General features: G+C 62.0%; 1 protein-coding gene across 3 annotated transcripts; it reads right to left on the bottom strand.

The window, feature by feature from the left end:
• Positions 1-584: 584 nt before the first annotated feature.
• LOC100345636 (taste receptor cell protein 1) lies at positions 585-10,250 on the bottom strand. 3 transcript variants are annotated; one of them, XM_089310849.1, is made up of 11 exons: positions 9,026-10,250; positions 8,725-8,894; positions 8,481-8,611; positions 8,202-8,266; positions 7,900-8,039; positions 5,220-5,344; positions 5,043-5,101; positions 4,780-4,925; positions 4,485-4,585; positions 4,311-4,393; positions 585-4,119 (listed from the first exon to the last, which is right to left on the bottom strand). In XM_089310849.1, exons 1-11 carry the CDS (start codon positions 9,136-9,138, stop codon positions 3,798-3,800), a joined length of 1,455 nt encoding a protein of 484 aa, XP_089166975.1. In that variant the 5' UTR covers positions 9,139-10,250; the 3' UTR covers positions 585-3,797. The 3 variants fall into 3 exon arrangements, 2 of the variants coding, with proteins under 2 accessions (XP_089166975.1, XP_051690577.3); XM_051834617.3 differs by having other exon boundaries at positions 7,900-8,266; XR_016218436.1 differs by lacking the exons at positions 585-4,119; positions 4,780-4,925 and having other exon boundaries at positions 7,900-8,266.
• Positions 10,251-24,882: the final 14,632 nt, after the last annotated feature.

Here is a 24,882-nt window from a genome sequence, read left to right as displayed (position 1 = left end):
CCACTGCGCCACAGTGCCAGCCCCACCACGGCCCTCCCTGTAGGTTACAGATGGAGGAGTGAGACCACGAATTTGCTCACAGTGACAGAAAGGGCCCAGGTCAAGACAGCCAGAGCCGGACAGGCACGACCGCTCTGCGCTGGGCTCCACTTGGCCCCTGATGGCCTAACGCAGACCTGCCCCTGCCAGTTAGGTACTGGATGCCCGGGTGCACGGGGAGGGGACCCGAGTCTGAGCTTAGCTGTGCCCAGCGTGTGTGTGAGGCCAGCCTGTGTGCCTTAGTACTGGGCCTTGCAGCTGGCCTCGTCCTCCACTCCCCGCCCGCCCATGTGGGAGACCCAGAAGAAGCTCCTGGCTTCAGATCAGCTCAGTTGCCGAAGACAAGACCTCCCTCTGTAACTATGCTGCTCAAATAAAATTAATCTTAAAAAATTATTTAGTTTATTTATTATTATTTCTTATACGGCTGAGTTAGAGGGAGAGACAGACTTCCATCCATTGATTCACTCCCCAAATGGCTGCAAAAGCCAGGGCTGGGCCAGATCAAAGCCAGGAGTCGGGAGCTTCTCCCAGGTCTCCCACATGGGTGCAGGGGCCCGAGCACCTGGGCCATCTTCTGCTGCTTTCCCAGGCATGTTAGCAGGGAGCTGGATCAGAAGTGGAGCAGCTGGGACTAGAGCCAGTGCCCCACGTGGGATGCCGGGGTCGCGGGTGATGGGTTAACCCATTGCACCACGGCGCTGGCCCTTCCCTGTCTCCTGGGGACAGGAGAACCCAGGCTTCTGGACAGGAAGTGCTGCGCCTCTCCCTTGGGAGGGTCTCAGAGGCCTGGCAGCGGCTGCCCTGGAGCCACCAGATCAAGTCACCTGCTGGCCCCGCAGCCCAGGAGCCAGGCCAGGCTCTTCCTGCTGACGAGGCCTCTGTGGGCTTCCCTCCCCAGCCGCCTGGAGTAGGCCAGAGACGGCCCCTGCTTGGGAGGCCACGAGACTCAACACCTGCCCTGTGCAGGGGGCTGGGGTGGCGCCATCCAGCCTTCCCCGCCACCTCCTGAGCCTGGACACACCGGGACCCGGCTTGCAGAGCCATGGCCTTGGCACCCCCAAGCCCAGCAGGCAGCAAGCGTCCCCACCGGATATGTCCAGCCCGGTCCCCTGCTCCTGGTGGGCCGCCCCTCCCGGGTATGGCAGCTTGTAGCTTCAGACCTAGGGTGCTGTCCCGGCTCCTGGTCTCATGTGCACTTCTGAAGCGCAAAGCCCCTACAGCCTGGTATCTTCCTGTGCTCCTGGGGCCTGGTGGGAGACCTCCTGCCCCTCCCCCCATGCCACACACTTGCCTACCACAGCCCCAACGGGTGGCCTTGTTTCTTATAGCCTTGAGCCTCCCTTTGCTAGGGTCCCTAAGCCTCATAGCTGGGCACACCCCTGCCCAGGCCATACCTGAGCCGGCACCCCTGCCTCCAGGGTTCCCCTTAGAGCCTGGGCCCAGCCCAGTCCCCATCTCCCTAAACCATCCACCCTGACTGCGGGGGGGGGGCCCTCACCCACCTCTTTTTTTTTTTTTTTTTTTTTTTGACAGGCAGAGTGGACAGACAGAGAAAGGTCTTCCTTTTCTGTTGGTTCACCCTCCAATGGCCGCTGCGGCCGGCGCATTGCGCCAATCCGAAGCCAGGTCTCCTGGTCTCCCATGTGGGTGCAGGGCCCAAGCACTTGGGCCATCCTCCACTGCACTCCCGAGCCACAGCAGAGAGCTGGACTGGAAGAGGTGCGACCGGGACTAGAACCCGGTGTGCCGGCGCCGCAGGCGGAGGATTAGCCTAGTGAGCCGCGGTGCCGGCCAACCTCATCTCTTTTAAGTTTGAGAGATGGAGAAGCCAGCGGAGCTCCCCCCTACTGGCTCACTACCGGAGCTGGGGCTCAGCGGGGCTGGGCTGAAGCTGGGAGCCGGGACCTCGGCCAGGTCTCCCACTGGGTGCCAGGGCCCCCACTACTTGCTGCCTCCTGGGGTCTGCGTTAGCAGGAAGCTGAAGTCAGGAGTGGAGCCAGGCCTCCAACCCAGAGACCTCAGGCTGGGAGGTGGGAGTCCCAGGTGCCATCTGGCCCGGCCCTTCTCAGGTGCCTGCGGCGTGCACCTCAGAGCTCTGGGAGCCCCTGCCGTCCCCTCTGATGCGGGTCCTTCCCTGACCCCGAGGGAGGCTCCCACGGGCCTGCCGTCCCTTCTCCCCAGGCCTAGTGTCTGGGCACCAGCGTGAGTAGCTCTGGCATCCCCGCTCACAGCCATTCTGACTGCCCGTGCACCGCCCTCCCCTGGCGCCCTGACCTCGAGTCTGCCTCGAAGGGGGTCCTCAGCCCCACCCCCACCCCCACACAGCCCAGGATTAAGCCTCAGCAGACTGTGACTGTGACCTGCTGACCCAGGGACAAAAGGCAATCAGTGCTGTGCCACCTGCTTCAGTGCTTGGCCCTGCTCCTCTCTTTTGGCGCTGCTGGGGTTCCAGGCAGAGGCCAAGGGCAAGGCCAGGCCAGGGTGGACAGTCCCCACCATGGGGCTGCTGTGACCCTCATGTCTGTGCTGCAGCAAAGACAACTTAGGGAGGACTCCTGTCACAAGCCCTGCGGACCCTGGCGGTGACCGTCCAGCTCCAGGTGGACAGCACTGTGCCACTGCTTAGAAAGACTGTGCTAGCCCTGTGGGTCGGTGCCCCTGTGCTGTCTCCCTGCAGCCCGTGGCATCTCCTGTGTGGGTTTGAGCCAGTTTCCACACCAGTCTCCAAGCAGGCCTGCCCACTCTGCCCCAGCAGAACCCCCCCCCCCCGCCCCAGATGAGAAGCCACAACAGGGAGGCCAAGAGCATCTTCCGTTGGCCACAAATTGGGGTGCTTGGAAAGTGGGGATGGATCAGGCTGGTCTCGGGGCACTGGAGGGGGCTTCAAGGGTGGAAGTGAGGCTTGTGGGTGGGTTCCAGGCGTGCAGAGAGCTGCCAGCAGGTGCCACCAACCCGAGTGACCTTGTCTCGGGGCATCACAGTGGCCGCCGTTCCTGGCTGGGCAAGTCCACGGCCTGGGCCTGGGACTGGGGGGCAGCCTGACTCCGAACACCAGCCCCTGGCACCGCTGCTGCAAGGGCCCTGCTGGCTCCCAGGGCAGGAGCTCCCCAAGCCTGCCTCTTCCACGGCCACTGGGGTCCTCCCGAGCCCCAAAAGTCCCCAGCTCGAGACCTCCCATTCCCCCCTCCCCGGGGCAGATACCACTGCCTGGGGTGGCAGCCAGGCCTCAGCCACCATTACCCAAGCCCTGTGGTGCAGGGCTGACTCCCGTGGGCCCCACCCTGTCCTCTTGCTGGACCACTGTGGGGACTGGGGACAGAAGTAATTCACTGCCCCAGGCCCAGTGAGTAGATGCAGGAGCCAGCCACCTCCGGCCCCCTGCTCCTGTGGTCTGGTCCTGGGCACGAGATCCCAGAGCCGGGCTGGCATCCGGCTGTGTAGACAGGTCCCTGCGTGTGCACACTGACCTCTGTCCTGCCCAGGCAGGGTTCCTGGCCCTGTAGGGGAGGAAGGCAGTGCCAGGGGCCGCAGTGGCCATGGGGTCCCTTGGCTGGGCAGAAGGCCCGGCCTGGCCTGGCTGCGTGAGCTGTGGGGAGGCCTTGAGCCCATTTCCCTCATCTGTAAGCGAGGGCACCTGCCTCCTGCAGGGTGCGAGGGTGCGGGAGCGCGCGGCCTGTGAGCGTGCACACGGAGTGAGTACTGTATTCTCCGACTTTATGCAGCTGGGGGTGGGCAGAGGAGCCTGGGCTTAGCGCTCAGTCTGTCCCCAAGGCGCGGGAGCCAGCGGGAGCTGTCCCAGCCCCGGAGTCCAGGCGAGAGGCGGCCCCGTGCTGCGTGGCGGCCTCCGGTTGGTGCCACACACGCCCTGGCTCTAGGTTCACGTCCGGGCGCTCGGGCGTTGCCTGCAGAAGCCCCGGGGCCGGGCCGCCCCGGAGAGCTCGGGGCGCGGGTTTCAGCGGAGCGCGCCGCGCGGTCGGCCGGGTTGCGGGAGGCGGAGCTGAGCGGTGCGCGGCCTCTGGTTGGTCCACAGTGCGCGGGGCTTTCTTGTGATTGGCCAGTGACAGGGGCAGGTGTTTTCTGTGGAAACGCCGAGGCTGGCTTCCGTTTGGGGACGACCCACGCCCAGGCCCCGAGCGGAGGGGTGAGCCCTGCTGGGGTCCCCACTTCACCAGGCCCAGCCCCCAACTCTGGGAAATGCTCGTGGTGGCCCAGGGTCGACTCCAGGGTAATCGCCGGCTGGTGGGAGCCGGGGATGGTCAACCTGTTACCTGTCAGAGGTCCCGCTGGCCCCACGGCGGCACTTCCCGTCCCGCAGGCCGAACACCCCGGGGCAGACCCTGCCCTTCAGCACCTGGGGCAGGGAGGGTGCGGTCTTGGGGTGAGGCCGGATGGAGGGTGAGGGCCCAGCCTGCCCCCCCCCCCCGGGGGGGGACTCCACTCACCAGGACAAGGGTGGGCGTGGCCAGCAGCAGGCTCAGGGCGAGCAGAGCCACGGCGTAGCTGGGCACGGGGGTGCCAGGCTGGGCCTCAGCACCCGGGATGCCTGTGCAGAGAGCAGGAAGGCTGGGCCTGGGTGTGTCCCCTTCCTTCGGGACCCCAGGGCCCTGAGGAGGCCAGGCCAGGCCTGCGGAGGATCCCTGGCAGGGGGCCTGGCTCAGAAGGTGCCGCAGGAACAGAGAAAGTCAGGAGCAAGGGTGGGGCGCGGGGCAGCCAGAGGGCGCGGCTGGGGGTACTGACCGGGGCCCGGGAGAACCGTCTCTGCTGAGAGACCCTCGGTCGCCCGCAGGGCGGGCAGGCTCTGGTGCACCAGGTCCTGCACCCGCTCCGGGGCTGGCGCTTCCCCGAAGAAGGTGACTCCCAGCCTGGCTGTCAGTGGGTCCGGCCTGGCAGAGGGACCAGCACAAGCTTCAGGGCCGGACGGCCGGCGGGGCTTGGGACGGCCCTCCCTTCCCCCAGCATCCTGTCGCCGCCCCCGGAGGCCAGCACCACCATGCACTCACTGGAGCTCCTCCACCACCACCCGGTCCAAGTTCTGCAGGGGCCTGAGGACGGCGGTCAGCTGGGGGCCGGAGGACAAGGAGGGTCACAGCCCGGCTGCAGCCTTGTCCAGCCACCCCGCCCCTGCCCCGGGCCTCCAGCCCCACCCCCCCAAACTCCACCTCCGCTCTGACGCTCACCCATCGCGTCAGCCGCGCCTGCAGCTCCCCGGACTCCGAGCTGGTTTTGTCCTCAGTGGCCTGGCTGGCCAGTGGGCCCTGGATCCTCAGCCACACCTCGCACCGCACCAATTCTGCCTTCTCCCCTGGACAGAGGACGGGTGGTTGCTGCCGTCCAGCCCTCGGCCAGCGGGGCCAGAGGCTGGGGTCCTTGCTGCCTGCTTCTGAGTGCGGTTTCTGGTGCGGGGGGCGGGCTGCCGCCGAGGGCCTGTACCCCTGGGCCTGGTGCAGCACACCTCGTGCTTATGGGAGGATTAAATGAGAGAGTGCAGAGGCCAGCTTCTCTCCTGGATCCCAGCTTCTCACTGCTACCCAACGCTCCGGCGAAGCTGTGCATCCAGCCCTCTCTGTGGCCCCAGCACACAAGAATTTTCTTCAAAAGGAGGTTCTGCCCATTCTCCAGAAGGGGAACACTGAGGCCAATGGCTCTTAGGCATCCACATCGGAAAACAGGAAATCAGATTATCGGTGTTCGAAGATCTGTTCTCAGACTTAGGAAAAGCTACAGGCTCCACCGAGGGGTGAAAAAATCAGTGGAATCAGATACAGAACCACAGGGTGGACCAGCAATGACCTGGCTGCAAAGGGGACAAAGCGTCCCACTCTCCACGCCCACCGTCCACACGGAACACCGGGAGGACGTCTACAGGAAGTACAGCATCTCTACAGTGTGAGTTTCAAAGCTCTCATGAAATAAACTATAGAGGACACAAAAAATGGAAAGACAGCCCATGTTCATGGATTAGAAGAATCAATACTAAAACGTGCTGCCCAGAGCAATCTCCAGATTCAACACGATCCCTACAGAGGCACCAATGACATCCTTCACTGAACTCGAGAAAACAATCCCAGAATGCATACGGAACCACCAGAGACCCAGACCAGCCAATGCCATCCTGAACAACAAAAAGCATATGATAGAGCTATGGTAATCACAACAGTGTGGTGGGGCCTGCGCTGTGGTGCAGCCGGTTGATGCCCTGGCCTGAAGCACCGGCATCCCACATGGGTGCCGGTTTGGGTTCCAGCTGCTCCACTTCCAGTCCAGCTCTCTGCTAGGGCCTGGGAAAGCTGCAGAAGATGGCCCAAGTCCTTGGGCCCCTGCACCCACATGGGAGACCTGGAAGAAGCTCCTGGCTCCTGGCTTCAGATTGGCTGAGCTCTGGCCTTTGTGGCCATTTGGGGAGTGAACCAGTGAATGGAAGACCTCTCTCTCCTTCTTCCTGTCTGTAACTCTCAGATAAATAAAATCAGTAAAAGGAAAAAAAAAAAAAAGACAGCATGGCATTGAAATAAACACACAAAGACTGATGAATGGCCCACGTATTTAGCAGCCAGCGGATTTCAACAGTGGTGTCAAGAACGTACTTTGGAGAAAGGACAGGCTCTTCAGTAAATGCTGCTGGGACAACCGGGTAGTCACACACCCAGAAGTAAAGCTGGGGTCACCCCCCTACACCGCAGAGCAGAACTATTCGAAGTGGACCAAGAACCTACATGTCACACACAGAACCAGGAAACCGACCCGGGGAGACGCTGAGGCACTGACATGGGCAAAGATGTCTTAAACAGGCTCCCGAAGCCAAAGCAGACTGGGGGGGAAGCTGGCAAACCCCGACGCTTCTGCACAGCGGAGCAAGCAGTCGGCGGAGGGTAGAGACGGCGACAAAGCCTGGGTCTGACAGAGAGCTGCTGTCGGGACAGAGGAGGAACTCAACAGCAAAAAATAAACCTGATTTTCACAAAGACAAGTGATCCGAGTAGCTGTTTCTCGAAAGAAGACACATGCGTGGCACGCAGGTGCAGGAACCCATGCTGGACTCCACTCAGCAGGGAGATGCAAATCAAAGCCACAGCGAGGTCTCGCCTAGTCAGAACGGCTGTCTGCCATCAGGACAAAAATACATGCTGACAGGCACGCAAGGGGGCCCTTACTCACTGCTGGTGGGAGTGGAAATTACCCCAGCCATCATGGAAAAGAAAGCGGGACTTCCTCAAGAAGCTGAAAGCGGATCTAGCCATGACCCCCGGCACGGCGACTGACCGGGTGTCTGTCCCGGGGCCTTGAAGGCAGACACCTGCGGGAAGCCTCCACCTGTGACACGGCATCCCATAGTCCCAAGTCTCCCCCAGCTCATTCGGATCCAGCTGCCTGCTGTGGCCTGGGACAGCAGTGGAGGATGGCCCAAGTGCTTGGGCCCTGCCCCCACGTGGGAGACCCGGAAGAAGCTCCTGGCTCCTGGCTTTGGCCAAGCCCAGCCCTGGCTGTTGCAGCCTTTTGGGGAATCAGCAGATAGAAGACCTCTCCCTCTCCCTCCCTCCTCCTCCTCTCTCTGTAACTCTGCCTTTCGAATAAATGCAAAATAAGTCTTTACAAAGACGAATTAACAGCACAGGTACTATAGGACTGTGGTTGACCACATGGAAGCAGAGAGGAGAAGAGGGGTCCCTGGAGGCAGGAGAGGGAGGGAGGAGTGAGAGGTGGGTGATGGGCACCACACGCAGTTCAAGGGGGCGGGGTTCCAGTGTCACCAGCGCAGTGGGGGATGCAAGTCCACAACAGAGCAACCGGAGACCCAGACAGCCGGGCTGTGACCATGCACACCACACACCGCAGCCAGGGGGCGCCAGCCCCACTCACCGTTGGCCACGATGCTGGATTTCTGCAGGATGGAGGCCACGATGTTCCGGGCCAGGTGAGTGGCCAGGCCCCGGAGCTGGGCGGGAAGGGCCTGCTGGAACTTGTACTCGATGTGAACGACCAAGCCCTGGGCTGTGTCCCTGCGAGAGCACCAGGGACGGGGCGGGAGGCAGATGCCGTACTGGCGCAGGTTCCCAGGGCGCTCCTGCAGCCGGCCAGCAGGTGCGCCTGTGCCTCCCACGTGTGTCTGAGTTCTGGCCTCCCGAGGGGAGCTGGCTGGCGGGCGGGAGGGGGTGCCCCACCTGAATATGAGCAGGGGGTCGTCCTGGGGTCGTGCCTTGTAGAATCCCGACACCAGGGGTGTGACCTGTGGGCAAGTCGCAGGGGGTTCTGGGAGTCATCTCTCCTGGGACCCAGGGCGGGGTGGGGCAGGGAGTCTGGGTACAGAGCCCGGGCAGGGCCCCCCCACGGTGCCGCGTCCATGGGCGTGGCTGCACCTGTCACCCCCAGGCTGTAAAGGCTGCTTTCTGGGGGGTCCGGGTGAGCGTCCCAGGCCCCAGAAGCGGTGCCGGCAGCCTCACCTCTCGGAGAATCTGCTCCCCCAGCAGGACCAAGGGGGCAGAAGCAGGTAGGAGGAGCTGGGGCGGGAACGGGCTGGTGGCTATGGCGCTGATGCTGACGGTCTCCGGGGCCAGGTCGCTCAGGCTGGACTCTGCAAGCCAGGGCCGGGATCCAGGAGGATCCAGGAGGACCCAGGAGGACCCAGGAGCCCCCTCCCCAACCCCAGCTGCTCCGGTGGGGGTGGGCATGGGGGATGGTACTCACGGTCACAGGTGAGGCTGCTCTCTTCCACCCGGAGGGCCGCCAGCGTCTGCCCTGAGGCCTTCACATTTCGGTACAACGTCCAGAGGACGTCTCGGGCAGAAGGGCTCGGGACAGAGCCCCCAAACTCCAGGGAGGCCTGCACGGCTCCGGGCGTCCTGAGCAAGGGGAGTCTGCGGGCCAAGCAGGGGCTGTACCGGGAAGAGCGACTCACGCCCCCGGCCCCCCGCCCGGCCCCTTGTGGTGGGGCCCGCGGAGCACAGAGCAGGTACTCCGTGACAGCGACACCCAACAGGACTCCCACCCTGGACAGCGTGGGCCAGGCCGCTGTGAGCTCTCAGCAGGCTGGTGGGGGGTGGGGGCGGTCCCTGGAAGCCACCGAGGCCGGATGTCCCGGAGAGGTAGTGAGTTCCCCATCACTGGCCTGTCCAAGCTTCCGAATTCCTGCTCTGGGAGCAGAATTCCGGCTCAAAGGCCACGGAGCTCAGGCAAAGCCGGTCTCCCCCAAGGGCTCCGGATGGGGAAGGCAGCGGCAATCATTTGCATGTCATTTGCATGCCTGGGCCCCAGGGAAGGGGGCTGCCTGGCCCAGCGTACGGAGATCTTGCCTGGCATCCCTGGCAAACTCCGGCAGCCGGAATCGGGGCTCAGAGCAGGCAGAGGTTCATAGGGGTCACACCACACTGCCAGTGGGGGAAGCGGAAGGCGCCGGTGCCCCGGGGGAGGGGGGCCCTGACGGCCGCGGGCACTCACCGGAGCACCTGGACGCGGACGCTCTTGAAGCTGGGGAAAGCCTCGCGGAAGATGGCCCGGAGCTGGGGACACGCAGGGGCATGGAGGGGCCGGCCTGCACCTTCCTCCCCAGTGACACCTCGCTGCCCAGGCCCGCCCCACACAGCCCCCACAGACAACCTATCAGTCGCTGTCCACTCAAGCCCCCGGGGGCCACAGCTGGCCAGGGAGCACCCAGCACCCAGCCTGCAGGCCCCGCAGCCACCTGAGTGACAGCCCCTCCTCCTCCCGTCTCCCACCCTCTCTCACCCCCGCCCCCCTCCCCCAGCCCAACATCGCTGTCCATTAGACTGCTCTCCCCTGCGCCTCCCTGCCCCGGGGCCCTGGCAGGTGCCACGCCCACATCTGGAAAGCCCCTCCCTCTGCCCAGCCGCCTCAACGAGAGGGGCACCCTGCACACAGCTCCCCGGGCTGTGGCTGCCCCCAGGCCCGCCCCACACTGCAGCCATGTCCCCTGTGTATTTTGCTCAACACGTCCCCCCAGCACTGAGCAGTGGGTGTTCAGGGAACTGCAGGGAGACAGGATTTCATTGAATAATCAGAGAATGAACACCAGACCCACAGAGCTTCCCCTGGGGCAGGCCGGCGCGCCTTGGCTGCCCGGGGCAGCAGGGGGCTGAGGCTCTGGCCGTGGGAGCCTGGCTGTCCCTGCAGGTGGCGAGAGCCACGTGGGGAGCCCCCCCCGCCTCTGGTGGGAGACTCAGACACTGCGAGATTCTTCTGCCCACCTCTCTTTGCCCGTGGTACAGGGGCTGTCCTGTGGGGAGCAACTCGGACTAGACTAAGTTACTGCAATGAAGACTTATTCTATGCATCTGCTCTCCCACAATATGGCGCTGAGAAGGGAGAAACAGCTTCTACACAGCTGCCTCCAGTTCAACCAATAAACTGTAGGACCTGCTCCTGATTGGAGGAGAGCAGCGTACTCGGCGTGTGGGTAGCAGAGTTGGGATTGGTGGAAGAGGACTATAAAGGAGGAGAGAGACAACATGCACCAGGAACATCTAAGAGGAACATCTGAAGGAACACCTGTGCAGCCCCCGAGAGAGCCGGCCGGCGGTGTGCCGCTCCCCCGCAGAAGTGGGGAAAGTGGCTAGGGGGAACCGCCCTTCCACAGAGGTGGAAGGGACAGTAGCCAACCCAGGAAGAACCAGCAGCAAACCCGGGGAGGGCCGAGCAGACAAAAGAACAGCGCAGGGTCCTGTGTCGTTCCTCCACGAAGACGGGGAGCGACACTGTCCAAGAAGTTTGCGGGGGAAATGGAATTAAAAGATTAGTTTATTTTGGTACAAAATAAATTGAAATCCATGCATAGTTTTTTTTTCTTCATACTACACATTATCCACGAATGTTTTGCAGACTCCTTGTATGCACAATTTCAGAAGTTTTTTGCACCAAAAGTATTGGGGTGGGTGTTCGGCCTGGTGGTTAGAGATGACATTGGAGGGTGGGCATGGGGGTGCAGTGGGCCAGGCCGCTGCTTGGCGCGTCCGCAGCCCAAGTGCCTGGGGTCAAGTCCTGCTTCTGCTGCCATCCGGCTCCCTGCCAATGCCCCTGGGAGGCAGCCGTGATGGCCCTAGTGGTCGAGCCCCTGCCACCCGCACGGGAGACCTGGATGGAGCTCCTGGTTCCTGCCTTGGGCCTGGCCCAGCCCCACTGCAGGCGTCTGGTGAGTGAACGCGTGGATGGGAGCCCTCTGTCCCTCTCTCTGTCTCTCAAATAAACTAATTATTTTACATTACAGTAAACTTCCCTTTTCGTTCCATTTTCCCATGAACTTTCTGGGTTTCTGCCTGGGCTTTCCCTTCCTGCTGGAAGCCCCTCTCCGTTTCTACTTCTTAGGCTCCTGTCTCTCCCTCCACCCACTCCTCCCACACCTGAGGAGCAGTACAGGGTGGGTGCCCTCCATCCATCCACCCATCCATCACCTGCCCACCAATCCACCCGTCTATCCGTCATCAATCCATCTACCCATCCACCCACCTATCCACCCATCTATCCATCCATCCATCCATCACCTGCCCACCTATCCACCCATCCACCCACCTATCCATCTATCCATCCATCACCTGCCCACCAATCCACCCATCTACTCATCTATCCGTCATCAATCCATCTACCCATCCACCCACCTATCCATCCATCCACCCATCCATCCACCTATCCACCCATCCACCCACCTATCCATCCATCCATCCATCCACCTGCCCACCAATCCACCCATCCACCCATCTATCCGTCATCAATCCATCCACCCATCCACCCACCTATCCATCCATCCATCCACCCACCAATCCATCCATCCACCCACCTATCCATCAATCCACCCATCCACCCACCTATCCACCCATCCATCCATCTGTCCATCCGACTCTCCCGAGGCGCCCCTGCGTGTCTGAGTGCAGGCCTGGGAGCCCTGGGAGTCTGTGGCCTGGTGGGAGTGGCAGGCAGGCAAGGGGCTGACAGAGCTGAAAGCTGACTGCTGGGCCGGGCTCCGAGGAGGCAGCTGTCAGCCAGGCAGGAAAGGCAGTGCAGGGCAGGGTGTGCCGATGCCCGGGGCTGTGTGGCCGGGCCTGGCCAGCTCAGAGGGTAGGAGGGCGGGGCGGGCAGGGCCACCGCTCGTCCAGGGCCCAGGCGCAGCTGGAGGAGGCGCCCTCACCTGACTGCAGATGCTCCAGCGCAGCCGCCGGTGCTCTGGGGAGGAGGGGTCCCCGGGAACAGCCGGCGAGGCTTCGCTGGTGATTCTGAAGCTCACACAGCGGGTCACACGCCTGGGTCCCGGGGCTGGCAGAGAGCCGGTCCGGCTTGGATGCGGCGGGGCTGAAGACTGGGTGGGCCAGGTACTCCCGGGGACCCTCTGGGAGACAGAGCTCGGCAGGGCAGAGGGGGAGCCGGGGTGGCATCCGAGGGAGCGGGTGTCGGAGGGGGCTGGGCTGGCAGAGTCCCCTGGCCCCAGCTGGAGCGCACCCTGCAGGGTGGCCATATCAGGAAGCGCCCGGTGTGTCGGCCCAGGTGGGCGGCTTGCGGCCCCGACGGCAGAGCCTGTGGCTGGGGCTAGGAACACATAGGTGGGAGGAGGGTCTGCAGAGACCCCGGCTCTGGTGGCCATGGGGGACATCGGGGCCAGGACTGCGGACGGCCATGAAGTTGGTGACGGGAATGTTGGCAGTGGGGAGAGTGCCAGCGACAAAGGCAGAACTGTGGATGGGGGGTGTGAGGGTGGCCACGAAGGTGGCCACGGTGAAGAACCACCAGGCCCCGGGCTTGGGCTGGAGGCCACGGCCTGTCCGGGTGACCCTGAGCCTGCTCGGAGGGCTAGGATGGCCATGTCCAGCCCTGACCAGCCTGGCACTCCCAGGGCGAGAGGCTCCGTGCCTGCTGTGTCAGCAGTGGACGTGAGCACAGGCGGGTCCCGGGGTCCTGGGGACACACCCTTCCCTGAGGCCCAAGGGGCCAGCATCAGAGATGGGGAGGTTTGGGGCCTGAAGGTGCTGGCAGCTGGCACCCAGGCATCGGGGCTGAAAGTGAGTCTGGCTGAGTGCCCTGGTGCAGGGCCGGAGGGGGCAGCAGGTGCTCCCGCTGGCTGCCGGCTTAACCCAGGGACAACGGACACCCTCGAGGCTGCAGACAATGCAGGGGCCTCACTGGACTTTTGCTCAGCCCCGAGGGACCTTGGCCCAGGAAAAGCCGGTGACAGCAGCAGCCTGGTGGCCGGAGACCCAGGAGCCGGCACCTCCTCTCTGGGCCGAGCTGCAGGAGACACTGGCCAGGACTCCGGGGTGCTGCTGGCTGCAGGCTCTGCGGGTGCTGATGGGGACGGTCCAGGTGTGGCCCCGCCCGAGTCCCCCCGATTCGTCCCCGAGGGGGCCCCGAGAGTCGGGGCTCCGGGATCCCCCCGTGCGCCCGCCGCCTCTGGGAGGGGGGTTTCTGCCCCTGTGCTGGGAGCTCCTGTCACAGGTGAGCTGGTGACTCCACTGAACTTCTTCAGGATGAGCAGGGGAACACGTGTGTCCCAGGCCCAGAACCCCCAGCTGAGAGGGGGGGGCCTGGCGGAAGCCGAGAGCAGCAGGAACGCTGGAAAGCAGAAGGGGCCCCGTTCTGCCGGCGCCCGCTGGGGTGGCACCGGCCCCCAGCCCCTCCGAGGCCACCGCTCCCCACAGCCTTGATTAAGGGCTTGAGGAGACCCAGGCTCTGGCCAGTTCTGCCCTCAAACCACTGAGTCACCCCCCACCCAGCAACTCCCCTCCCCTCTCTGATCAGAGCCCAGTGGGGGGGGGCTGCTCATCTCCCAGGGAGGGCTCGGAGGAGGGAGGGGCCGTCTGCAGGAGCTCCCACTTGGCTCCCAGCCCAGCTCCCCCCTCGCTGTGGGGGCCCCTGCCCAGGAGCCTGGGGCCAGTTCAAGAGGCCCAGGCCAGCCCCAGGAAGCTGAGCTGCGGTGCCCGAGCCCCACCATGGACCATGGGAAAGGTGGGGCCCGCATCGCATTCCCCGACCTCGTGGGCTGCTTCCAGGGGGCTGGCTGAGGAGGTACAAGAGGGCAGGGGCACCTCTGAGCACCTTGGGGGCTAACCACACACCTGTCCGCAGGTGTACACCGAGCTCCAGGTGCCGCCTGCCCTGTGCCGGGCTCCCCAGAGCCCCGAGGGAGCCCCAAGTGTGTGGGTCTAGGCAGAAGCCCGGGCCCTGCCCTGGCATCCCCCAGACTCACCCTTAGAAGTTCAGCCGGCCCTAGAGGAAGAGGACCCTGCCCCTCCCCGCCCCCTCAGCTCCCTTACCAACCAGAATTCCAGCAGCAGGAAACCTGGGCGTCCCCATGCCGATGGCTCCGGAAGCCCCGGCCGGGTGGCCAGGACAGCTCAGACCCCTTGGAGAGAGGATGCGTGGCCGGCTGTGGGGCCCTGGCCCAGCCCTGTGCCAGGTCAGCCGCGGCTGCCCAACGCGCAGGCGCCCTCAGCCCTGGTTCCCTGTGGCCACAGACCCCGCTGAGTGGGGACGTCCCTTAGGCACTGCCTTGCAGCCTGGGAGGTTATGGGCCAGAAACCCCCTGAGGAGCACCCATGGGTGCAAAGTGGAAGAGAAAAATGGGTTTGTTCTGGCACAGATGGAATGTTGAAACCCACAGGAGGGGGCCTCTTTGCGTTCACGGGGAGGGCAGGTGTGAGCGGACTGTGACTGTTTCAAAGCGTTTGTGCCCCCAAACAATCGTCTTTTCATTCCGTTTTCCCAGAACGTTGTGACGCGCCCGTGTGCTGAGGCGGAGTGGACAGTCCCGTCCCGTCTCCAGCGCGAGGCGAGGCTGGGCTGACCGCAGAGGTGCCGAGCGTGGCCCTGGGGGAGCCCAGTGTGTGTCCAGGTAAGAAGGGGCTCGCGCCCTTCTGTTCTCCCAGGGGTGCAGTCTGGGCAGCCCAGACCCCTCCTGTTGGTCCCCGCGGCGCTGGGTGGGCTCCCGGTAGAGGGGTCCTAATCAGTGCCTGCCCTCCTGCCTGACTCCCGGAGAAGCCCTGGAGCAGCCCCAGGCACCCCAGAGGTGCCGTGGAGCCGCTCCTGGCCCCTGCGGCCAGAACTGCCCACCTCGCCCCAGCACACGCACCCCAGCCTAGCTCCTTCCCACCACGCAGTCCAGCTCGCGTGCTTCGTAAAGCTGCACTCCCAGAGGCTGCCCCTGCTGACCCCCTGGAGGCCAGGGCAGGTGGGGAGAGCCTCCTGGCACCCCCCTCCTGGCCGTCACGGCCAGGTTCATGCTTCCCTCTCCTGCTGGTCCCCTCTGCTCCCCTGCCCGCGCCCCAGGCTGCTCGCCTTACCTGGTGCTGCCACGGAGCCTGTGGGTCTGGAGATGCCCGTGTGGCAGAGAGGAGGGCGTGAGAGCCGCATCCGCCTCCCCTGCCCCACCCCTGCCTGCCCCCTCCCAGGCGTCTCCGACGGCTCCGCCCACGCCCTGCGACTGGGGTTCTCCCCTGGGCTGGCGGTCTCTGCGGGAGGCCTGTCCAGAGTTGAGGCTCACCTGCTGCTGTGGCGCCTGGAGCCTGAGAAAAGTGCCCGATGGTGGTTCCCTGCTCAGGGCCCCGGGCTCTGGGGCCAGCAGTGTGGGGGAGGGGCCCACGGGGAGCCAGGCCCATGCCCACTGTCCCCAACAAGCCTCTCCTGGTCACGGACAGTTCTAGAATTGGGGATCAGGGCTCGGGCTCCGCGTGTGGCCAGGGTCAGCAAGTGTGAAGTTCAAATCCGAGCTGGGCTGGACCTGGGCCCTCTCATGCCGCTGGGTGAGGCCTGCCACAACTGGTCCTGGCACTCGGGGACCACAGCAAGCTCACAGGAAGTGGGTTGAAATATAGTTTATTGAGGTGCCCCAAAAGACTGATCCATGCATGTTACACAGTACACGTTGTAGGGGCCAATGCTGTGGCATAGCAGGTTAAGCCGCCATCCCATACAGGTGCAGGTTTAAGTCCCGGCTGCTCCACTTCCAATCCCGCTCCCTGCTAATGCGCCTGGGAAAGCAGTGGAAGACGGCCCAAGTGCTTGTGTCCCTGCACCCACGTGGGAGACAAATGAGGCTCCTGGCTCCTGACTTTGGCCTGGCCCAGCCCTGGTGATTGGGGCCCTCTGGGGAGTGAACCAGCAAATGCTTCCCTCTATCTCTGTCTCTCTGTAACGCTGCCTTTCAAATAAATAAAAATACATCTTTGTAAAACATATACGTTTTACACACTTATTAAAACATTTACTTGCACTAGAAAGTTTTTCCATCTGCTGGTTCACTCCCCACTGCCTGCAACAGCAGGGCCGGGCCGGGCCAGGCTTAGGTCTCCTCCATGGGCGCAGTGACTCGAGTACTTGAGCCATCCCTGGGCCTGCGCAGCAGGAAGCCGGGATCAGAGGCAGAGCCAGGGCCCAAACCCGGGCTTTGCGGGATGCTCCCCGTCACGGGCAGGCGGGGCCTTCACCCAGGGCCTTCCTAGCCCTCCTGGGCCTGGCCCGGCCGCTGCAGCTGCACGCCCCCCCCACACAGCCGCGGGCGAAGGGACGCCCCCTCCCCTGCCTTCATCCTCGGGCTGGAGGAGGGGCTGCCCTGGGCTCAGAGCTGAGGGCAGTGGTGGCTGCCCAAGGGGGCTTGGTGAATGGGGTGGCAGCAGGCCCGGCCGGACCCCCGGGAGGAGCAGGACGACGCCACGCCAGGCCGGCCGGATTGACATTTGCTTAGACACACGGGTGGCCCTGCCCGCTTTGCCTATGTCCTCTTCCAGGGTAGGCCTGCCCGGAGCCGGGGCCCGGTGCCCCTTCCTGACACCTGCCCCAAGCCGGAGGGGAGGAGGGAACATGGCCCCCCCAACCCCTCCCTGGGGGACCCACGGTAGGTTCCTGCCAGGTCCAGACCTCAGCCCTGAAAAGGAGCCCCATCCTTAATGCCTTTGTGTGTGTGTGTGTGTGTGTGCGCCCCAAGACAACGTCTACACCCCACAGGCACGCTGTCAAAGCACAACCAGTCCCCTCCCCGTGGCCAGTCCCATAGAAAGTCTTAGAGGAGCCATTTCTTCTAGGGCCACCACCTGGCCCCCGGGCCCTTCCCTCTTGCTCCTGCCTGCCCAGCGTCTGCTCACGACGCCCTCTGCTTTGTGTCCGACGTCAGGACGGGCAGCAGACGTCCGAGCAGTGCCCAGCCGGTCAGCCTGGCGGAGGTGACGTCTGCAGGGTGTCTCTACACGGAGACCCTCTCTCTGCAGTGTGCATGTAACGGGTGGGCCCTTTCTTCAACTGGTAGGCGGCTCCTGAGTCTCAGGTGACAGGACTGACCCACCTCTGGCTTTTTCTTGAGGAGTTTGAATTGTCCCCGAGTGATGGGATGATGTCCTGGGGTGATTCTATTCAAGGTTTTCCTTAGCTTTTGGTAACCGACATGGGTAACGGAATTGTCTGTGTCGTAGTAAGGAAGGCTCTGTGTTCCCTGCTGTCTCCTTGATTCTGATTCCTGGGGGAGGGCAGACAGCGGGCAGGCGGAGGGAGGTCAGGGGGGTTGGTGAGTGGTCAGGGCAGGCAGTGGGAGGTCAGGTGGGTGGTGAGTGGTCAGGTGGGCGATGGGAGGTCAGGGCGGGTGGGGGGAGGTCAGGGTGGGCGGTGGGAGGTCAGGTGGGTGGTGAGTGGTCAGGGCGGGCAGTGGGAGGTCAGGTGGGCAGTGAGTGGTCAGGTGGGCGGTGGGAGGTCAGGCGGGCAGAGGGAGGTCAGGGCGGATAGTGGGTGGTCAGGGCGGGCAGTGGGAGGTCAGGGTGGATAGTGGGTGGTCAGGGCGGGCAGTGGGAGGTCAGGGCGGATAGTGGGTGGTCAGGGCGGGCAGTGGGAGGTCAGGGTGGATAGTGGGTGGTCAGGGTGGGTGGTGGGAGGTCAGGGTTGGCAGTGGGAGGTCAGGTGAGCAGTGGGAGGTCAGGTGGGTGGTGGGAGGTCAGGTGGGCGGTGAGTGGTCAGGGCGGGCGGTGGGAGGTCAGGTGGGCGGTGAGTGGTCAGGGTGGGCAGTGGGTGGTCAGGGCGGGCAGTGAGGGTTGATTTGGGTCAACCGTGGGTGCAGGGGTCCAAGCACTTGGGCTGTCTTCTGCTTTGGCCGCCCTTAGCAGAGCTGGAACTGGGCAGCCGGGACTCAGCATGCCGGCATCACAGGCGGTGGCTTGGCGCCACCACGCCAGACCCAGTCGCGTTTTCTGTGAGCCTGTGAGGTCCCCTGGTGTCTGCCTGGTGTTGGTGCCTGCTGTACTCCAGCAGCAGTGTCTAATAATCCTGTTTTGTCTGCGTCCTTATCAGAATTTGCTCTCATTGCTGCTGTCGTTCTAGCTACTCCAAAGAGCTGGTATCTGACCCTGGTTGTAACTCGCGTGTCTAACGGCTAGTGGTGTCAGACAGCTTTCGTGTGCTTTAAATCAACTCGTTGTTAACTCCTGAATCCAGGTGTTCAAAGCAGGCAGCTCAGGGTGACTGACTCCCGTCGGCGTGGCCCCGAGCCAGCAGCTCAGGGTCACCTGAAAACCTGTCCCAAGGCAGCACCTCAGGCTCCTCACCACTACACGGCCAGAGCCGGAGTTGGGGCGGGCATCTGCCTGCAGCTAAGGTGCCAGTCAGGGGCCGGCGCTGTGGCGGAGCTGGTAAAGCCACCGCCTGCAGTGCCGGCATCCTACATGGGTGCCAGTTCAAGTCCTGGCTGCTCCACTTCCGATCCAGCTCTCTGCTATGGCCTGGGAAAGCAGTGGAAGATGACCCCCAAGTCCTTGGGCCCCTGCACCCACGTGGGAGACCCGGAAGAAGCTCCTGGCTTTGGCCTGGCCCAAAACCTGGCCATTTGGGGAATGAACAATTAGATGGAAGATCCCTCTATCTCCTTCACTCTCTAACTTTGCCTTTCAAATAAATAAAATAAATCTTTTTTTTTTTTTTTTTAAGATGCTGGTCAGGATGCCGCGTTCCTTGTTGAAGTGCCTGGGTGTGACGCCTGGCTCCAGCTCCTGACTCCTGCTTCCTGCTAACGCAGACACAGGGAGGCAGCGGGCGATGGCTCACGCCGTTGGGTGGCTTCCATCCACATCGAAGGCCTGGCTGAGTTCCCGGCTCCCAGCTTCGGCCTGGCTGTGGCCTGGCGGTTGTGAGCATTGGTGCATGAACCAGTGGCTAGATCTTTCTGTGTCTCTGTCTCCCAAATAAATAAGCAAACATCAATTTCTTTTTTATCAAAAGAAACTCTCGGGACCATCGTTGTGGTGTAACACATAAAGCCGCCGCACGCAACGCCAGCATCCCATATGGGCGCCACTTCAAGTCCCGGCTGCTCCACTGCCAATCCAGCTCCCTGCTGGTGGGCCTGGGAAGGCAGCAGAGGGTGGTCCAGGTGCTTGGGCCACAGCACCCACGTGGGAGACCCGGAAGAAGCTCCAAGCCCTTGGCTTCAGTCTGGCCAAACCCCAGCCATTGCAGTCATTTGGGGAATGAACCAGCAGATGGAAGACCTCTGTCTCTCCTTCTCTCTATATAATTCTGCCTTTCAAATAAATAATAAATAATAAATCTTAAGAAAAAAAAAGAAACTCTGGGAGGTGGGGCTCAGTTAGGGCTGAGCCAGGCGGAAGCCGGAAGCCGGAGCCTCCTCCAGGTCTCCCATGTGGGCAGCAGGAGCCCAACCACTTGGGGCCAACCTCCGCTGCTTTTCCCGGGCTGTTAGCAGGGAGCTGGATCAGAAGTGGAGCAGGTGGGACGTGAACAGGCGCCGTGTGGGGTGCCCGTGCCGCTTTACCCGCTCTGCTACCATGCGCTGTGCGTGGCAGCAGCTGCGGGACGCAGGTGCACCTGCGGGGAAGCCGTGATCCTGGAGGGTCCTGGAGGGCTTTCTGCTCTGGCGGGCAGAGACTGTGAGTCAACAAACAGCTTTCAGGAACAGCTTTCTACGTCAGTGGCTTTCACGGCCTGGTCAGCCGCACCTGGGGACTGGTTAGAAAAGCAAATCCTCGGCCAGCTGGAGTAGACAGTGGGCTGGGCCCGCCAGGTGCTTCTGGGGGTTCTATTTGTGAAACAAATCTCTCCGACGCAATACCGCACCACGGCATTAAAGGACATGCCAGCTACCTTTTTGCCTGATCTCCAGAATTTAAATAATTTGCCCGTCTGATGTTACATTTGCTGTTTGTTTGCTGTTGTGATTTTCAAAACCCTGATTGAGGGGCTGGTGCTGTGGCACAGTGGTGTAAGCCACATCCCACATCACAGCGCGGGTTGAAACCTGCTCCGCTTCTGATCCGGCTCCCTGCTAATGTGCCTGGGAAGGCAGCGGAAGACGGCCCCAGTGCTGGGGCCCTGCACCTGTTAGGTAGGAAGTCAGATATGAGCTTATGTGTGTGTAACAGGCCTAAAGGGAAGACTTCTATGTCCAGCATATGCTGCATCTCACAGCCATCCCGATAATGTTTCAGGGGCAGCCCGGCACTCCTATCCTGCCCTGCCCCCTTCTACCTGATAACCTGCCAGATGGGGTCCCCGCCCCTTCTGCCTGACAAACCTTCCACAGTCTCCCAGGTGCAGCCCAGTGTCTGCATTTCAAACACCCTGCTCGGATCCCCATTCTCCAGGGGGTCCTGCTCACCCTTCCTCTGAACCCAGGAAGCCAGCTAGGCTTCCTCCTGTCTCATACCTTCAGGGGAAAATTCAGATAGGAGCTTCTTAGTATTTACAGCCATAAAATCCTTTGTTTCAGGAAGAGACATGTGAAGACAGAGACCCATCTCCTTAAAAACCCCCGGCCTCAACCGGACGGCATGCTCAGCCCTCTGCCTCTCTGCTGAGCCGCCCGCCTGGCCTGCCCAGGTGTGTTCTCTCCAATCTGTCATGCAACCTCGCTCTCCCCCAGTCTGAGTGACTGGGCGCTCCCAGGTCCTGTCTGGAGAGGTGCCCATCCATCCCTGCCCTAAGAAACTTTGTTACTTTACTTTCCACTACTCTGTCTCACGCCTGAATTCGCAGGCAAGAACCCTGCCTTTCTCCCATCATACACCCACTTGGGAGACCTGGGTGGAGCTCCTGGCTCTTGGCTTTGGCCCGTTGCAGCCATTTGGGGAGTGAACCAGTGGATGGAAGACCTCTCTGTTTCTCCTTCTCACCGTCATTTTGCCTTTCAAATAGATACATAAATCTTAAAAAAAAAACCTCTATTGACTTAAGGCAGTTTACACATATTCCTAATTTTTTATTTATTATTTGAAAGGCGAGCAGATGGAGGAGAGACAGAGACAGACACACAGAGGGCTCGCTCTCCACAGCTAGGGCTGGGCCAGCCCAAGGTCGGGAGCCACTCATGCAGGCCCCCTGTGCTTGGCAGGGACCTGAGCCCTCCAGCCCTCACCTGCCACCTCCCAGGGTCTGCAGTAGCAGAGGTGGGACTTGAACCCAGCACTCTGATAATCAGGGCAGCTTAACCATGTACCAAACACCTGCTCCTCCTAAGTTTTTTTTTTTTTTTTTTTTTTTATTTGTTTGCAAGTCAGAGCTACAGTGGAGGGGCGGGGGGGGAGAGAGAGGATCTTTCATCTGCTGGCTCCCCACCCCAGTGCTCTCGATAGACAGGCCCGGGCCAGGGCGAAGCTGGAAGCCAGCAGCTCCATCCAGGTGTCCCAGGTGGGGGCAGGGACACGGGCACTTGGGCCATCCCTGCTGCCTGCCAGGGCCAGCGTTAGCAGGGCGCTGGAACTGGGAGAGCCGGGTCCCAGCCCTGGGATGTGGGACGCAGGCGTCCCAGCCTCTAGGCAGATACTTGCTGCCGTTTCCGCTTTTCGGGAGCCATTGGTACGGTGAAACGCAAGTTCTTAAGAATGTTCTTTGCCGGCGCCGTGGCTCACTAGGCTAATCCTCCGCCTTGCGGCACCGGCACACCGGGTTCTAGTCCCGGTCGGGGCGCCGGATTCTGTCCCAGTTGCCCCTCTTCCAGGCCAGCTCTCTGCTGTGGCCAGGGAGTGCAGTGGAGGATGGTCCAAGTGCTTGGGCCCTGCACCCCATGGGAGACCAGGAGAAGCACCTGGCTCCTGCCTTCGGATCAGCGCGGTGCGCCGGTCGCAGCGTGCCAGCCGCGACAGCCATTGGAGGGTGAACCAACGGCAAAGGAAGACGTTTCTCTCTGTCTCTCTCTCTCTCTCACTGTCCACTCTGCCTGTCAAAAAAAAAAAAAAAAAAAAAAGGCAACAGGCTCCTTGGTATAGACTTCCCACTAGAAGAAAGACAAATGTCATTAAAGCTTTAATTCAATGTATGCTGCAGATACAGCAATGGTCGGGATGTCAGAACTGTAGAGCAGATCTCAGCGAACCTTCAACAAGCACAATAGAGACGTTGAGGAATTACAGAAAGAACCGCAAAGGGGATACATTTAAAAAGGGCCTGCTTTGACCTTGGGGCGTCTGGTGAAGATTAGATTAGGAAGGCACTGTTCTAGCCGGAGTAGCCAGTTTCTGCACAGCCCAGCCGCACTCCAGGCCTTGGCGTGTGTGATCAGCCCGTTATCTGCACCTGTCTGTGACTGTAACCCTGCACCTGTCTGTGACTGTAACCCAGGCTTCTGAACATCAAAGAATTGTGATGAGAAAAAATGGACAACGGACTTGTTATAGTGAGAAAAAACATTATGTGACTTAGGATATAAACACAGCCTGGGGCTCGGGAGCCAGAGGCGTGCCCTCAGCCTTGCTGTGAGCGTCTCTCATTTCTCCGAGCGCCAACACCTTGCACACCTTGGGGCCCCCCGACTGGCGGGAGCTGGACTCCGGCAATAGCCGAGCTCAGTTTTCCCACTGGCTGGGGTGGGTTTCATTTCTACTTCCTGGGCGGGCGCCACTGTGCTACGGAGAGCTGGGAAGTGTGACGGCTGTGCCGGGCGAGTGCACAGAACAGCGCCGCTCACTGATCAAATGTGCCGGTCCTTGGTCCTTCACTGCCGGCAGCGAAGAGCCGGCGCACGCCCCGAGGAACTCCCCACCCCGAAGCCCAGAGCAACAGGGTTTATAAAGGCAAAAACCACAAAAACAGGAGGGAGGGGGATACACGGTTACTAGGGTCACGCTGACCTAAAGCCTATGCAAAACTAGTATCAATCATAATCTTAACAACACCATTTATAATCTTGACATTAATCCAGGTATCGGCCTAAATCATATGTGGGTCATAGACAAATTACAATCGTTTCATTAACCCACGTACAGCCTATCTGTTATTTATTTATTTATTTTTTGTTTTGTTTTGTTTTTGTTTTTGACAGGCAGAGTGGACAGTGAGAGAGAGAGACAGAGAGAAAGGTCTTCCTTTGCCGTTGGTTCACCCTCCAATGGCCGCCGCGGCCAGCTCGCTGCGGCCGGCGCACCGCGCTGATCCTATGGCAGGAGCCAGGAGCTTAACCTGGTCTCCCATGGGGTGCAGGGCCCAAGCACCTGGGCCATCCTCCACTGCACTGCACTCCCTGGCCACAGCAGAGAGCTGGCCTGGAAGAGGGGCAACTGGGACAGAATCCGGCGCCCCTACCAGGACTAGAACCCGGTGTGCCAGCACCACAAGGCGGAGGATTAGCCTAGTGAGCCACGGCGCCGGCTTATTTATTTATTTTTAATGATTTATTTATTTGAAAGGCAGAGTTACAGAGAGGCAGGGGGAGAGAGAGAGAAAGAGAAAGAGAGAGAGATCTTCCATCTGATGGCTGCAATAGCCAGGACTGTGTCAGGCTGCAGCCAGGAGCCAGGAGCTTCTTCCAGGTCTCCCATGAGGGTGCAGGGGCCCAAGCACTTGGGCCATCTTCCTCTTCTTTCCCAGGCCACAGCAGAGAGCTGGATCGGAAGTGCATCAGCCGGGACTGGAACTGGCGCCCACCTGGGATGCCGGCACTGCAGGCGGCGGCTTTCCCCCCTACACCACACACCGGCCCCCGCCTGTCTGCTTTTAAGCTTGAGCGAGCATGCTAGGGGGTTTCTGCGCTCGGCCAAGTGCGATGCGGTGACTGCTATTGTCCGAGCGTGTTAGGTCGTAGTTCTACAGCACAGTCTGGGGGCGGGGGGGGGGGGGGCGGCTTCTTTCTCAAGGTGGAGCTCAGGCGCTCCAGAATGGAGTCCCCGCTGTGCGGGTGTTGGTTCTGGCCTGCGGTGCCCGGCAGGGATCAGGGGCCGGCACAGAGCAGTTCCCTCTTCATTCGTCCTGCGCCTCTCGGCCTTCTGCTTCTTCTTCCCACTCCGCGCTGGCCGCCCGCGCCCAGGTGTCCCCCACCACCCCTCCCGCCTCGTCGCCCCTGAGCAGGAGGGGAGCTGGGCACGCCGCTGTCGGCCCCAGGGTGCACCTGCCACACTCCGGGACCCTGGGCACCAAGCCGGCTGCCCGCTGCTTGCTCTGTGCTTTGCAGTAAAAGTCGGCTTCCGGGGAACCCCGTGCTGGTTTTGGGGTGCAGGAACACGGCCCTCGCCTGGACCGCCTGGATTGCGCCCCTGTCTGCTGCCGCTGCTAACGTGGGGTGAACAGTTAATGGAAATTCACTAAACTCGACGCTGCTCGTGTGCAGTTAGTTGTGTGCGTGTTGCTATATTTCAGTAACGTTTTAAAGTATGCCACAGCTATATTTGTGGTACTGCTTAACGGCGGGAGACGTGGAAACGACTGAGGACGCCCAGCTCCGCGGGTCCTGTCCAGGAGCCCACTCCCCGTGTCCTGCGGCCAGGATTCGCCCCAGGCTGAACTGGGGCGAGGCCGGCTCCCTCCGGGTTCCGGGTTCGGGCTCCTGCACTGCGTCCTCCGGTCCTCCAGGGGGCGCTCCCGCCCCCACGCGCCCCTCGCGGGCCACGCCCCCGGCCGCCGAGTCACGTGATCGCGGCATCAGCCGACTCC

Source organism: Oryctolagus cuniculus, chromosome 12 (assembly GCF_051225735.1).
Source record: "Oryctolagus cuniculus isolate XC-2025 breed Fujian yellow rabbit chromosome 12, ASM5122573v1, whole genome shotgun sequence".
Lineage (NCBI taxonomy): Eukaryota > Metazoa > Chordata > Mammalia > Lagomorpha > Leporidae > Oryctolagus > Oryctolagus cuniculus.
The sequence above is the reverse complement of the archived record's forward strand: the minus strand, read 5'-3'. Positions and strand labels throughout refer to the sequence as shown.

What these genes read in the sequence shown, in the direction of transcription:
- LOC100345636 (XM_051834617.3), bottom strand. Translation starts at nt 9,138, where the DNA reads ATGGGGAACTCACTACCTCTCCGGGACATCCGGCCTCGGTGGCTTCCA. An exon ending in GAGCAGCCTCACCTGTGACC is followed by an intron (nt 8,612 to 8,724) that starts GTGAGTACCATC and finishes CCTGGCTTGCAG; the next exon opens with AGTCCAGCCTGAGCGACCTG. An exon ending in GCCAGCGGGACCTCTGACAG is followed by an intron (nt 4,120 to 4,310) that starts GTAACAGGTTGA and finishes GCGTTTCCACAG; the next exon opens with AAAACACCTGCCCCTGTCAC.